The 15,374-nt window shown below is 42.3% G+C and overlaps 2 protein-coding genes across 3 annotated transcripts; one reads left to right on the top strand and one right to left on the bottom strand.

The window, feature by feature from the left end:
• Positions 1-624: 624 nt before the first annotated feature.
• On the bottom strand, positions 625-4,188 carry npy7r (neuropeptide Y receptor Y7). Its single transcript, XM_030740035.1, has 2 exons — positions 4,157-4,188; positions 625-1,794 (listed from the first exon to the last, which is right to left on the bottom strand). Exon 2 carries the CDS (start codon positions 1,758-1,760, stop codon positions 645-647), a length of 1,116 nt encoding a protein of 371 aa, XP_030595895.1. The 5' UTR covers positions 1,761-1,794; positions 4,157-4,188; the 3' UTR covers positions 625-644.
• A 3,365-nt stretch (positions 4,189-7,553) lies between these two features.
• Positions 7,554-13,510, top strand: trim105 (tripartite motif containing 105). 2 transcript variants are annotated; one of them, XM_030739310.1, is made up of 7 exons: positions 7,554-7,658; positions 8,105-8,449; positions 10,807-10,902; positions 11,347-11,580; positions 11,741-11,754; positions 11,896-12,011; positions 12,238-13,510. In XM_030739310.1, exons 2-7 carry the CDS (start codon positions 8,162-8,164, stop codon positions 12,795-12,797), a joined length of 1,308 nt encoding a protein of 435 aa, XP_030595170.1. In that variant the 5' UTR covers positions 7,554-7,658; positions 8,105-8,161; the 3' UTR covers positions 12,798-13,510. The 2 variants fall into 2 exon arrangements, with proteins under 2 accessions (XP_030595170.1, XP_030595171.1); XM_030739311.1 differs by lacking the exon at positions 7,554-7,658 and adding an exon at positions 7,861-7,968.
• The last annotated feature ends 1,864 nt before the right edge of the window (positions 13,511-15,374 follow it).

Below are 15,374 nucleotides of genomic sequence, written 5' to 3'. Positions count from 1 at the left end.
CGCTCCACGGAGTCCCATTCCTCTGGAAACAAGGCCCTGCTGCTTTGTCCAATCAGGAGCAGCTGGTTGCCAGGTGAGGACAATTAACTTCCTGTGTGGACAGTAATGTATCGATCACCTCCTTTAGATTCCATGGACTAGAGTTGAATGTTACTCTGCTAGAACACTGTAATTAATCCAAAATGCAGCAGTTGCATTCATTAGCTGAAAACCATCCAGATATTTCTGAACAGCCACCAAATATAAAAAAAAAACAGGTGTGAAAAATGAAACTCTCACTGTCACAATAATCGCAGTCTTGCCTTCAGACTGTGTTGTAAATTGGACGTTACAAACCAACGAGAGCTCTGCATTTACAAGAGAACACATTATACATGGTACCATGTGAAAGAACACCTAAGTAAGCATCTTAAACATATTTCTTAATAGGTTTGACAGCTGTTATTTTACTCGTACCATCAGCAAAGGAAAGAAGAACCTCACATGAAGCGATTTGCATGCAAAGCTTGGGGTCTTCTCCAGTGACACAGATACTCAGGATCAAACCATTCAAGTTAAAAGGCTACGTTTGAATGACAAGCACCACAAAGCAGAGGTGCGCGCAATATGTTCATATTCTACAGATGTTTTGAAATGTGCAACTCTCATACAGCTGTGGGAGGGTGTCCGCCATTGCGGCCGTTCAGAGTCGTCGTCCTTATGGAGCGAGTCCTGAATGAGCCTTCTGGGTGGAAAGTATCCGGCTTGTCTTCGCACCGGAAGACCATGAGGAAGCCATTCCTGTAGTTTTTATTCATCCACCCATACAGGAGAGGGTTGGTAAAAGTCGAACACATGGCCACAATGTGGAACACGGTGTATATCAGTTTATACTCCTCAAGCCTGAGCACCAGGTCCAGGTCGATGGCCAGCTGAAATGCGTGGAAGGGCAGCCAACAGATGGCAAACACCACCACCACTAGCGCCAACATCTTTGTGGTCTTTTTGCGGCGGTTGATGTTGTCGTTGCGGCTGGATGGGCTGACGTGATTTTTCAGTTTGACCCAGATGCATATGTAGGCATAACTGATGATGGCTAGAGGAATAATATACTGTAGGAGCAGCATTGAGACGCTGAAGATGAGGCCATCTCTGCTGGTCACATGGGGCCACTTCTCAGTGCAGACGGGAAAGCGCTGGTTGATTGAAGTGATCTCTTCATAGCGGAACTCTCTGAAGATCGCCAGGGGTGCTGCCAGGACAGCAGACACCGTCCAGGTGAATGCCATGATGAGGAAGCTGGAGTGCCATGTGAGGCGCCGTCCAAGGTGGAACACGATACAACGGTAGCGCTCCAGGGCTATGATAGTCATAGTCAGGATAGATACATGCACGCTCAGAGCCTGGGCAAAGGGCACCAGGTGGCACAGCACAGCCCCAAATGTCCACTCTTCTAATAGAGTGTAAACCAGAGTGAAGGGCAAACAGAAGGTGTTCACAAGAAGGTCTGCCAGGGCCAGGTTAGCTATGAAGAAGTTGGTTACTGTTCGCATGTTTTTGTAGCGAATAATCATGTAGATAACGAGAGCATTGCCCAGCAGCCCCATCAGGATTATAAGGGAATAAGCTGTGATCAGTGTGATCTGGACTCCAAGGTGCTTGATGATGTCGGTGTGGAATCCGGGTGGGTGTAAGCCCATGCTGTCATTAAGCAGAAACGAGGCATCGGATTCTCCAGCCTCCTCTTCGCCTGTGCTGTTGGACGTGTCTGGTGGGCTCATGTTGGAAGATGCGAGATCAAGGCTGAGTCGACACCTGAACAGAGAAAACACATAAAATAACTGTTTGAGACAGGCCGGACAGAAAAAGCTATGACGGCGCTGGTTCTCGATGTTAGTCACACTTCAGGTGTTTTTGTCTTATTGCTAACTTTTCTCTCCTATTTAGAGTTCTCATCACCCCTGATCTACATTCCTTGTCATTGCCAACTCCGGGACACACATCAGTTAAGCTCTCAGAGGCTTCCCATTGCCAGATAGGGATCTGAACATTAAAGCTCAAGTGGTCGAGCGTCAGTATTTTAGCCCCCCTCTTGGGGTGTGTTACCCTCCAAGTCTATTTTGGCTTGTTTATTTTATACTGTGATACCCTCAATCACTCACAGAAGTGAACTGTAGACGTTCCTGTCAGTGTATTAAGATAGACAAGTATTAGTGATGCACTGCACTTAAAATCATGCCTTTTACTTTCAGGGTCTTTTCATCCTCTGCACTGCAAGACATCTGAAATCCAACTTTCTTACTGTGGCTGAACAGTTATGTCATTGTTTTCTTCGTATCACCCACAAATATCACTCTAATATGAAAGACTCGTAGTCTTTAACTCAAGGATAATGAAACACTGCAATTTAGAAGATATGAGAATCCTCTAATTCGTGCAACCTCATTATTAGAGTGATTGCGTCGAGGAGGTGGATGTTCACAAAAACTAAGAAAATAACACGAATTTTAATTAACAGATTGTCAATTTTAATTAACTGAAGACCAGCTCGTTTAATAGCGGCTTCTTATAAAGCCCTATACAAAAAAAGAAATAGATATCCCAAGCTATTTAACTTGGAAATATCTTTTTCCATGCTGTGCATAAAGCATGAACACCTGTACTATTAAAAAGACTAAAGAAAAATGGTGGAGGAAGCAATGAGATCAGGAGGCGTGAGCCGGTCCAAAGCTGCATCATTAGAGCTGCAGACAGGTCACATATATATAGTCTGAATCTTATAAAGAGAATATTGTGTTTTATGCCTGATATTAAACAACCACACGTGAGTTTAAAACATTCTGTAGTTCATCATCTTGTCATTTATGTCGATTTACCTGTGTAAAGCAAGAGCTGCTGCTGCTGAGCTCAGACAGTTTATGTTATAAAGACAAGTATAACTGCAGACACAGCTTGACTCGCAAATAATAAAAGTTCAGTCTCATCCGTATTAAATGCATGTAAATCGCATTATGGTAACCTCAAATCCATAACCATTTCCTTGGGATTCTCACTCATAAAACCTGGACCTGCCCTTATGGGCCTGAGGCGACTTTGCGCATTTTTTGTGGCTAACACTCTTAAAGTTTTCCTTAAGAGATCACTGTGACAAACCAGGACACCCTTTAGTGAGAGGTCATCTCACTGGTGACAGACACTCTTTGATTACTCTGGGGATCCAGCCTATTTCCTGAGAACCACTAGAAGGACTATATTTCACTGACAACATTGCTTTCCCATGCTTTACTTATACATAAAACAGTGGAATTCGCGGCATTGTGTTCTTCTTCCAATGTCACATTTAAACTAAAGGTATTGCATTGCAAACGTGACGTGTCTCTGAGCTGCTGCACAATTTCCTGAAATGTAAAACCATTCATGCATGGTACATGTCGGTTGCTTAAAATGTGTGAAAAGAAAAACGGAGAGTAAAGTCTCAAAGACATCGAACAAAAGAGCCTAACCCATGAAAATGATTTGCAGGATGGCTCGGAATCTATAGGTAGGAAACACCGAAAAATGTGATCGTGGTGCCACAACAGGTGTTGCAGTGCCAGTAACCCGAGGAGCATGAAAAACCTTGCCTGCACCCCTGGAACACACCGCTGCACCAGGCAGGCTTCAGCCAACATGCGCTTTACAAAGCATTATTTGCCTCTTTTTTTGATCAGTGATGGGAAGCTTATGCCACTACACCTGCTAGATCAAACATCCACAACACAACCGGATTCAAGCAAACTCTGTATACTGCCATCAAATTATAATGAGGCAATTTATTTCTAATTGAATATGCGTGGGTGCGTAATTTGTGGCATTTTGTTCAACTTAATCAACAGTGCCCATTCAAGCATCTCCAGCTGAGCTCTGAGAGATTATTCAATCGACTTGACAGGTGCAAATCGCCTGAGTCTCAGGTACGCAGTTTGGACTCTTGTTCATCCTGCGTGTTAGTTTTCTCTTATCCAAATTACGCACATTTTATAGTTCCATCAACTACAGGTTACGCTGTCACAAAAGAACAGAGAAATCATGGCTTGCACCTCATGGGGGATCCATGTATGCCCCGCAAATATAGCTATCAATCTATAGATATGCATTTAAGTCTAAATGGACGCTATCCACATATTAATCGACTCACCTGTCCACCTATGTCTCCTTTTTGCAAACGTGTCTTCACTGGAGAGTGTCATGAAACAAGTGGGAAAAATCCCGAAGCTCCTCCCAGCGTGCAGCGCCTGGTGCGCATCTTGTGGCTCGACAGTTTTGTGTGTTCCTCAGTCAGGTTTACAGGATTTACTGTGAGCCTCCACATCTGTGCCAGCCTGTCAGGGACAGAAGCTGGAGGCTGCGCTTTGTAAATCACATGTTTTATGCTGTTTTATCTAATTCGTTCATTTTCACCCGCTTTACTCGGCAAAGAAATCCGAAAATAATACCACAAAGTAGCTTTTAAAGTGTCGAAGCACACTTAAGATACGTCACTGGGTTTATCAAATTTATCTCCGTTTATTATTTAATTTATTTCCGGCCAAGCTTTCCGGGTTGTTTTTTTTTTTTCTTCCTCGAAGCTTTCCCTTTGCTGATGTGTACAATATTTGATGAACTTTGGAACAGAGCAGGGCTGTAAAGTAAATCTCTTATATTGCTTTATTTGATTCTCAGCATCACTGTCTCAACTGATCTAATTTCTTTAATGAACAACATTTAAAGTGCTGCGTAACACAATTTCGTGTTGCTGTGCAGAAAGCCACTATTAAGTTAACTGCACGAAATCGAGTGTCATATTGAGTTGACGTGCCTGGAAAACAATGCAGAACAACAGCAAGCCTCTCAGCTTCTTTCTGTGAGCTCCCATGAATACCTCAAATAGATTAAAGTTCAATCTGGTGGCACAGTGCTTTTTTTGGGGGGTGGGCCTAATTAAAAGATTTACTAAACTGTAGTTCGTTTATTTGAGTGGAGGAAATTTCAGTCCGTATTTTTGTATTCAAAGTGTGTCGTTTACCTGGATGATTTTCTATTAGGGGCTATGAATGACGGAGACAGTATTGTGCCAGAAGCAATTTCCTCTGTATAATGCAGCAAGGCTTGGAGATAATTTTTAAAGACTGGAATAAATAGTTTTGTGGAAAAAATATTTATTGCATGTTTACTTTGATTATAAATTTTGACCAGACATTTCTAAGGAGCTTCAAAAGTAAAGTCAAACTCCAAAAATGCAACAAAGATCACGAGGTACCTGGAAATAAACGGCATTTAAAGTCTAGAAAAATATCAGAAAAGAATTTCCTGTCATTGCAGCCCACATGACTGCTTGAAATGAATTCACCTGATCTGAATGTTAATAAGATCCTTGATTCTTTTTGGTGGGATTTTATGTTGTGATGCAACAGTTTGATGCACTGATTATCTCCGGAACAGCGATCATACTTGAATCTCTCTCTCTCTCTCTCTCGCTCTCTCCCACCTCTTTTTCTTCCAATTAAAAGAGCCATCCACCAGCCTCCGCATGCACTGGGTCACTAAGTCAGTGTTGAGAGTCTTTCAGGCTGCTGTGTCATTGATTTACCTTGAAGGACTCAAATTAATCTTCATAAAGGTGGTTAGTCAGCTAACTTGCATTTACGGTCGCTTACTCTCCATCCCATCACTTCTTGTGTCCAGCTCACAGACTGTGGGGGTCCTCACATTTCATACCCACTTGTTTGTGTGTCTGTCTTCCTGTGTAATTAATCCCAAACTAACGGCCTTTTTTTCTTTTTCATTTGTTGTTTCCCACAAAGGATGCACACTTAACAGTTAGAAACCGTACGATGGAGATCAGAGCCTTTCAGTTCTTCAGTGGAAAAAAAACAAAACATTGATTTTTAAAGGATGGTTTCCCTTTGAAGTTTGCAAATTGGATTCCTCAGATAAACATTTGTGTGGGCTGTTCCAGTCATACCTCGTGGTGAACTTTTCTTTTATCTAAGACAGTAGTGTTTCTAAGAAGGTAAAAGCGGTCCTGTACATCTCTGTGTTTTCTCCTTCTCCCCCATTAGACTGAGATTTAATAGTCACATTCCTTGTAAGCATGCCTGTAGCCACCATTAATGATACTGAGGTCGTATCCTTGGTAATGTTTCAGAGAGTTTGGAGGTGTTAGCAGCTTGAGCGAGAGAGAGTGTAGATTTTTGCTATAGTTAGGCAAATTTTATTATAATTGCACAAACCTTCCACTTGTTTTACACACTGAGTTCAGTTCACTTATCACAGCAAGTAATGGGAAATCTGTTGTATGATGTCTTCAGTGCCTCTGGAGGGACCTTTCAAAAATGTGAACAAATAACCACAATCAGGCCTGTCTCACCTTGGGATTGGAAAAATCTGGAGCAAAAAGATGTTGCTGCAGTCGGGGGCTGTTTGTGTGTGATTGTCTCCTTGGCAGTAGTCTTAGGAGCCTGCTGTCTTGCATTGTATGAAAATAGTATAAACTGTTTTGGGAGGCTGACCTGTACATGTGAATGGGGCCAAATTACATTTTATTTTATTTTGCAGTACTGCTATTGGTAGAGAGACAACTTAAATCTATATAGCTACTTTCTAAGAGATTTACTCCTTTAGAATTATATCTGGTGGGTGGATGGATGGATGGATCTGTCAGTATACTTTTTAAAATAAGCAAAAGAATGAAATAGCCTGCTATGGTTATCTTTAGGGAGTAGATAGTAGACCCAGTATATCTAAGATCTTTGTAGATCTTTGTGCTTCCCTGCCTGTGGTATTACACAATGGAGGAAGTGAAAAAGGCAGATCAAAAATATATATTGGTTCCACTTTTTTTTTTTTAGGTTAGTACTGGATTGGACCCGTGTTTACCTTCAGAACTGCTTTAATTTAATAACCACCAGCAACAGACTGAACAAGGCAATTACAGTAATACAAGGCGGGATGGAACCATGCTTCCATGTTGTCTATGCCAAATTCTGACCCAACAATCCAGCAAAAATCAAGACCCATCAGAACAGAAAATGCTTTTACAGTATTCTACTGTACAGTTTTGACCAGCCTGTGTGAACTGTAGCTTGAGTTTCCAATTAAGTGGTTATTTGAGTTAATATTGCTTTCCTATCGGCTTGAAGCAATCAGGTAATTCTCCTTTGACCTCTGGTATAAACAATCACCAGAGCACTGCTGCTCACTGGATATTTTCTCTTTTTCAGACCATTCTTTGTAAACCCTAGAGATGGCTGTGTGGGAAATTCCCAGCAGATCAGCACTTTCTAAAATGCTCAGACCAGCCTGTCTGGCACCAACAATCATTTCGCATTTAAATCACATTTCTTCCCCATTCTGATGCTCACTTTAAACTTCTGCAGGTCGTCTATATGCCTAAATGGATTTAATTGTTTCTATGTGATTGGCTGATAAGATATTTACGTTAATGACCGGCTGAACAGGTGTGTCTAATATCATTGCTGAGGTGGACTGCTGCTCGCCGTGAAACATAAGGACCAATCAAACACGGGGTTGTGGTCTGCACATGCGCAGAACATGTAGACGTCTTGTTCCCAAACAGTAGCAGCAGTCAGCAGGGAGTAGAGACCCGTAGGAGGAACTTTGAAGTATTCGCCTTTGAATTTCTCCGAACATCAGACGGCGTAAGTTCATCACAGTATAAATTAGGTGCGGCTTGTAGTCACTTTATTAAAGTTCCGAAAGTCTTTTGTTTTGTATTGCCGTTCACAGGCTGCTATACGAAGCTAAACGCTAACAGGCTGCAAGCAGGATAAAAGCAAACAAGCCGTCTGACTAAACACTGCCTTATAATACAAATCACAAGCTAGCTCGTACAGCCTCGTGATAGATCACTTGATTTTCACTGCTGATCACCCTGAAGTAGGTGCTTAGTGTTAGTATTAAGCTGTTTGCGCCGCTTTATCAGTGGTGGACTTCAAACTGTACACTGTGGTGGGTCCAGTTGTCTGAAGTTGATCTATTCATTTATTTATCATTTAATTATTCGCGGCTGACAGAACAATCGAGTCTGTCTCCCGGTCCAGGATTTGGAGAAGTGAAGGGGTAATCCTTTTCTGTTTCTCCTCAGACTTTGCTTTCACTTCCTCACTGCGAAAGGACCTCGAAGAGGACAGCACCCTCCATCATGGCTGCTGCTGCTGCCGTTACTCAATCCACCAAAGGCAGCCTGAGGGAGGACCTGACATGTGCCATATGTTGTGATCTCTTCCGTGAGCCTGTCATGTTGGCCTGTATGCACCATTTCTGCAAAGCTTGCATATCCAGGTATTGGAGAGGAACACAGGGCCCTGTCACCTGCCCGCAGTGCCGCAAGGAGTTCAGCTCCAAGCAGTTTCAAACTAACTACCTTGTGGCAGCCATGGTGGAGAAGGTCCGAGCCACTACCTCACATGCTTACATCAAGAACTTAGAGGTGTGTATTTCATTCTCACGTCATGTCTACCCATAATCTTGCTGGCCATTTTCTGGGCGTATACTCTGGGTCAGCTGGAAAAAGTTTTCTGCAATCTTATACAAATAACTTTATGTTCCAAAGCAAACCAATCAATAGCAAATGTCAAGCCTGTAAACATGGGTTCAATACAGCTATGTTCCATGTTTCAGTCCACAGCTGTGTTTACTTCACTGTTGGTCCACCCTCCACTTATCTTGCTTGAATTGCAGAGACCAAAGTTCACTCTCCACTTCCCCTTATATTACTTGGTATGATGGAATATACAACTTAATCACAGCAGAGGCATCAATATACACTGCTGGAATAATAAAACCACTTGTAGGCTTTAATGCAATTCAGTCCAGAATCACTGTAATAAACTATACCTTTGTGACTCTTATTTTTTTGGCAATTTGTACATGAATAGTTTGACATTTTATGAAACACCCTTATCTGCTTTAGCTAACAGAACAGATTATAAAAAAAAAATTTAACTAGAAAATATAAGGCTGAAGGCCTCAGCTGATTAGTTTCACTTAACATAAAGTACAGTTAACTTGTCTCCCTGCTTCCATATAAAACCTTGAACAATAAAGTAACTAAAGTAAGTGCTGGTGACCAGAGGGTGTAGTGTGCAAAGACTGTATATTAAAGATAGACAAAGCTGTGACCACATCAGTCATCAGTTTGTAAAGTTGCCTAAATCCCCCCCCTCCCGCCCCCGGAGGCAGGAGCAACCACATGTGAACAATAAGGTCGATTGCTAAGCTATCAGCCATGTACAGGTACATATAAATTAGGACTTAATAATGTTCAAATAAAATTTCACTCTCTAAAACCTCTTGGAGGGGCTGTTAGACCAATTACTGGCACTGTGGTTTAAAAAAAAAAAAAAAAAGCCTTTATTTTAATAAAATTACCATTTTAAAATAGCATTTCTGTAAATAGAAGCTACAACAATACAGAACAGAAAATGTTGACACATTTTGTGGAAAGACTGAAATGAGAGGATGGTTGCCAAGTAGCCTACTAACAACACAAGGTATTATGCTATCTTAAGAATTTAACGTTAGACAATGCAAACATTCAGATGATGGTTGTGTTCCAGATCATGATTCTGATCGCAAAGCTGCCAAACAGGACAGGTTATTTTAAAAAAAGAAAAGGCATTGCAAACATTTATTCTGTGGAACATAGTAGATTTCAGTACAACAATGCCAACCGTCTGAAAATAATGGTAAAATGTAATAAGAAGGACATTAATATGAACTGAAACCTCGGTTCTTTGAGCATGTAGGTGCCGGCATCTACATCTGAAGCATTTCCTCCCTTGGTGCTTATTGCACCAAGGGAGGAAATTCAGATATTAATCCTTGGTCATCTGCCTCAAATTCAAACTGCTTCCATACCCAATTCTTAGTACCTTTCATATCAGCCAGTCAGGACTGCGCAATTGCTACAACTTTTCAGAGTATAGCATCAAGTCAGTTAAACTTCTGGGATGTTGATCTGGAGAGGGAGAGCAGAAGAAGTTCTTAATCAGTTACAGCTGCTTTGGTGTTGATGAAATTAACAATACGTGCCATTTCCAGAAGAGTTACTGTGTCTACCAGCACACTGTCAAGGCAGTTACTCTAGGAGAGCTGAAAAGGACCATAGAAGGTCCTAAACCCATCAGGAGGACCAGAATCTGCTCCTTTGTGCAAGGAGGACAAGGATGAGCTCTGCCAGAGCCCTACAAAATGACCTCCAGTAGGGCACTGATGTGAAGGTCTCTGACCAAAAATCAGAAACAGACTTAATGAGGGTGGCCTGAGGGCTCGATGTCCTCTAGTCGGCCCTGTGCTCACTGCCCAGCACTGTGGAGTCAGACTAGCATTTGCTGCAGATACCAGAATTGTCACGTCTGGCTATTTATTGATTGTGATGAGACTGTGTTTAAGCCAGGGGACTTCAAGGCTTTGTGCTGCACATTTTGACACGTCTGCAGAGTCAAACCTGCAGTACATACGACATTTATGGGCGACGATCCCGGTGGCTGCAAAAAAAACCTCACTGGAGGCTGGTTGGAAAAAGCTCATCCAAACTGATGCCAAAAAAAGGCAGTACGTGACTATAACAGAAACCTCTGAATATGATGCAGATTAATTCAACAACAGTGCACAAGTAAAGTTCTCAGAAGGATCTGTCTGAGTAGCATTTACTGTAGTGCTGCTTTTTCTTGTCATTCATTATTCCCCCCCTCCTTTACCGTTGAGTTCCTCGATTCTCTCCATAGTCTCTTTGCTTTAAGGTTTCTATTTCCACACTGATTAGATTTGCATACCACTTTACAGAAACAACTGAAGGAGACTTTGGAGCGCCATCGCCTGAGGAAGCAGGACTTCATCAACAGTATTCACAGAGACAAAGAAAAGATGAATATTATAAAGGTACGCTCATGTGGGAATCCAAAGGGATGGCAGCGCTTAACAAATAAGAAAATGCACGGCCCTCTCTAATGGCTGTTTACAGCATGTTAATGTGCATACTTAGTGGCGCAGAACGTGACAGACTGTGCACAAGCAGAGCAGACAGAAACAAAAAGCCATCTAAAGTGAGGGAGACAGATGTTGGATAAGAGCTTGAGTTTTGGCTGTGCGTGCTGGGCTGAGATGATGGAAAGGAAATCAGTTCCTTTTTTTATGCTCTGCAATTGTCTGACACATGGAGCTTTTATGCTAATTGTAACTTCATTACCACCTGTTTGTCTCTTGAGGTGTTTTCTTCTGCGAGTTGTTTAGAGTTTTAAGCAAACAAGTCATATGTTCCAAAAACGTGCGACATGACATAGAAAGCCTTCTCCTTAGAACATTAATTATCTCTCTCCGCCTCAGAGAGTCGCGACAGATCTTCAGGCTCGTGTCAAAAGTGAGTTCCAAGCTCTCCATCAGATCCTGCACGATGAGGAAACCTGTGTGCTGGAGCAGCTGAGGAGGGAGCAGGAGGAGGAGCTGGTGAAAGTCCAGCACCACCTGGAGGTCTCAGAGCAGGCAGTAAAGGAGCTGGAGGACAACATAAGAGCACTGCAAGAGGCTAGCGCTGCCAGTCAGGACATTGTACCGGCTGAGGTGGGAATCAGAACCTGACAAAACTGTATCTCTCAATATGATCATATTTACATCTAATATTTTAAATCATCTAATTGTGACTTGGATGTGAATTCTTGAATCTGTGTCAACCAAGCTGTAAATGTGACTTTTTTTTTTTTTTTTTTTCTTTCCTCACTAGCTCCCACAGCTAAGGTAAGTGTTCATTTCCATTATGACCGATTAAGTACCCGTGGCAGTTTTTGCACCTGTCGTGCTCATATGACATCTGCCTCCATTTAGAGTAATTCATGCTGAAAGCGAATAACCCGAACTCTGTGTTCTTTGTTTGGACAGACCGTGTGTGCAGGTGGATGTCGCCCCGGAGTTTGATATAAATGCTTTCAGCAACAAATACCTGGCTCCCTTACAATACATCACATGGAGAAGGCTGTTCAAGTCTTTGAAACCAGGTAATTTCCACCCGATGCTTAATTAGACACGAAATGACTTGAGCTGAAAACTGGTTCTGAGTCAATAATGGAAGTAATTAAGGCGAAATAACTGGAGGATAATCAGCTGTTGAGGTGGAAACGGGAGTGACACCACCGTCCTGCTGTGAAAGGATTTTATTTGGCTTAAAAATCTGAGTTTTATTGCAGTAATATTATGTCCTAAATGAATTGTTTCACCCCAAAGGTCCATCCCCACTGACGTTTGATGTCGACACAGCACACCCGAGCATTCAAGTCTCCAGGGACAAAACTGTGGTGGTCGAATCTGACGTTATAAACCACCACGCGGACAACAACAAGCGCTTCCTCCAGTGCGTCAACGTTCTGGCTGCACAGGGCTTCCAGTCAGGTCGACACTACTGGGAGGTAGAAGTGGGCTCCAGCCCTAAATGGGATCTGGGCGTGGCCTCGGAGAACGTAGACAGGCGCGCTCGGATCAAGCTCAGCCCAGAAAGCGGCTACTGGACTCTGCGGCTGCGTAACGGGAACGAGTACTCGGTGGGAACGCAGCCCTGGAGGAGGCTGCAGGTCAGATGTTCCCCACAGAGGCTCGGGGTTTTCTTGGATAGTGACGAGAGGAGGGTCTCCTTCTACAACGCCGATGACATGAGTCTGCTCTACTCGTTTGCCAACGGGCCGAGGGACAAGGTGTTCCCCTTCTTTAGCCCGTGCATTAGCGACAGCCGCCTCAAACCTCAGCCTATCAAGCTCCTCCACTACCCTCCTGCTGCTCTGTCCGTGTGACATCGCTGCAGTCAATCAGTGCTTTTCACATAAGATGGTTATCAGTCAGCATTTACATGCCATTATTTGAAGCAGTGTGGCATAAAAAAGTGATTAATTCTGCAGCTGTTTTTGTATTTTCCACAAATTTCTTTCTTGATTTTGCCAGATGCTGTTTTCTATCTTAAAAGCTTTACGTTGTTATGAAAATGGTCTTTTTCATCAAAGCAAAAAAGAAAAAAATCCACTTTGTTGTAATCATTTTGCCAAGGCTCATGCAGTTTGTAGCACCAGTTATCTTCTATTAAAACAGTGTTTAAGCTTTGATGCATCAGAATATATGAATGGCATACTCTGCCTGAAATGATAGGTCATTTATCTACATCTATTAAACATTTCATAGAATAGTTATCAGGTCAGACTATCCTTAGGCCAAGTTCAGTCAGTATGAGGGGTTATTTTGCACTTATTGCAAGATTTTGTATTTGTTTTTGTACAGGATCTGCTTATTCATCAATATTCATTATATATGTGTGCCTATAATTTTGAAGCTGTGTCATGGGTTTAATTGCCTTAGCTCAGGAAAATACTGAAGTAGTCTCCAGCCTATGCAGTCTAATCCACATTGTCACTGCATGTTCTTGTGTACTTACATTGAATGCATATTCAGTCATTTCCTTCCCTTGTATATAAAGTGCTTATGCAAATAAACCAAATCACTTTCTCTTCTCAAACACAGTCTTTGATTCTTTTTTCTGCAACGACGCACACTGAAGTGACCCGTGGAAGCGTAAACTCAACCCTACTTGAACCAATCAAGGATGCTATTAAACATCATCAAAGCGAAATGTACAACTGTGCAGTGTAACTGATGTGAATCCAAAACTGTCCGAACGGGAGACGCAGTGGAGGTTTGCTGACTCGCCTGCACCTGGGCTGGAATTTATTAAACGCGTGAGCCATCGCTGACACTTCCACAGCGAAAACAGGCAGGCTTTCGGTTATCTTCGCAAACACACGAGAGCACCGACGTCCTGTTTCCTCTCGCCAGGTGAAGGGTCAGATAAACAGAGTGACAGTGGGGTTGCCTCTGGGCTTTTTGACAGGCCTCGGGGGCTTTCGCTGAAGCAGGATGCTGCTGCCTGCGCCTCCTGATTGGGGGAAAGTGGCACAATAAACTGGACTAGAGGGGGGAGTCATGCTTTTCCCACACAGCAGGTACATGGAATATGCATTCACAATGCTTTAATCACACAATTTATTTTATGTATGTATTCAGATTTAGAGATACTGGTGTAGATGTAAAAAAAAGCTGCTGCTTGTGATTTCTTCTATCTTTCCCTGCCATTCCCTCTTAGGTCTACTTCAGTTGTTTGAGTATTGTGAAAAAGGAAGTGCACCCAATAGAAACTATTGACCTTTTCAACATATTCAGTGACTGCTGATTAATAGAGGAGAAAAATGTCAAATAATATGGAAATTAATAGTCCTCTTCATAACAACTTGAACTATTTAACCTCTGCTGTTCTCGAAGTCTTTGCCATCGTCATGCCAATATCTAAAGAGCTCTCCGAGGTCTTCAGCAAAACGATTGTGAATCTTCTTGAGCAGTGAGGGGGTTTAACAATAATTTGAAATAAATCACTCCACTGTGAGAGAAATTGTCTACAAGTGGCATAGCTGGACTGGCTGCTTCCAAAAAAAAAGAAGGAAAAACAGCCCCAGACTGATGGAAAGTAAAGTAGAAAGTAACTCTTACAACTGCTGGAGTCAAAGTGTGTGCATTTACAAGAAAGAGGCTGCACAAATTCGACGTGTGTGGGAGGCAAACTCGGGGGGGGGGGGGCATTTTGCTGTCTAAAAGGAAGATTGAAGCAAAGCGACAATTTGAGAAAAGGACACAAAGGCGAAGGGCTTTTTAAAAAGATTTGCCCTGGACAGACAAATCAAAGATAAGGTGCTCAGTCACAGTAACAGCAGACGTGTTAGGTGCAGACCAAAGGAGAAGAAGCTCATGGCCGCTGTGAGCCTGGTGGTGGAAACTTTGTGTATTTACTTATATAGAAGTACTAAAACCACATGATGAAATGAACCTTTTTAATAAAAGTCTGAATTGAAAATATTACCTAAGTATATAACTATTTTCTCAAACGTGTACTTTTTGTATGAATACTAAAAGTACTAAGTGCAGTTGGCTGTTACACTATTCAGATAATTTTCACTTTAGCAGGATTATACTGGTGGTTGAGGTGGAGCTCATTTTGAGCTATTTTGTTTCCAATTTTCATTACTGACTCATCTGCTGATTATCTGTCAGTGAATGATTTCAACCTCAAATTTGTATTTGAGTACATCTATGTAACCGTTTTCTGGGTGTCATAGGCCAAGAGGCAGAGTGCCCTACAACCACAACTACGGCCAATTTAGAATCAGCGGTTAACCTAACATTCATGTCTTTATCCAGAGGGAATCCACATAGACACAGGGAGAACATACAAACTCCACAGATTCAGTCGATTCGAACCCAGGGGCTTCTTGCTGTGAGACAACAGTGCATCTTACTTGAGTACAGTACTTAACTATATACATCTAACAATA

Source organism: Archocentrus centrarchus, chromosome 10, assembly GCF_007364275.1.
Source record: "Archocentrus centrarchus isolate MPI-CPG fArcCen1 chromosome 10, fArcCen1, whole genome shotgun sequence".
Classification (NCBI taxonomy): domain Eukaryota; kingdom Metazoa; phylum Chordata; class Actinopteri; order Cichliformes; family Cichlidae; genus Archocentrus; species Archocentrus centrarchus.
The sequence above is the reverse complement of the archived record's forward strand: the minus strand, read 5'-3'. Positions and strand labels throughout refer to the sequence as shown.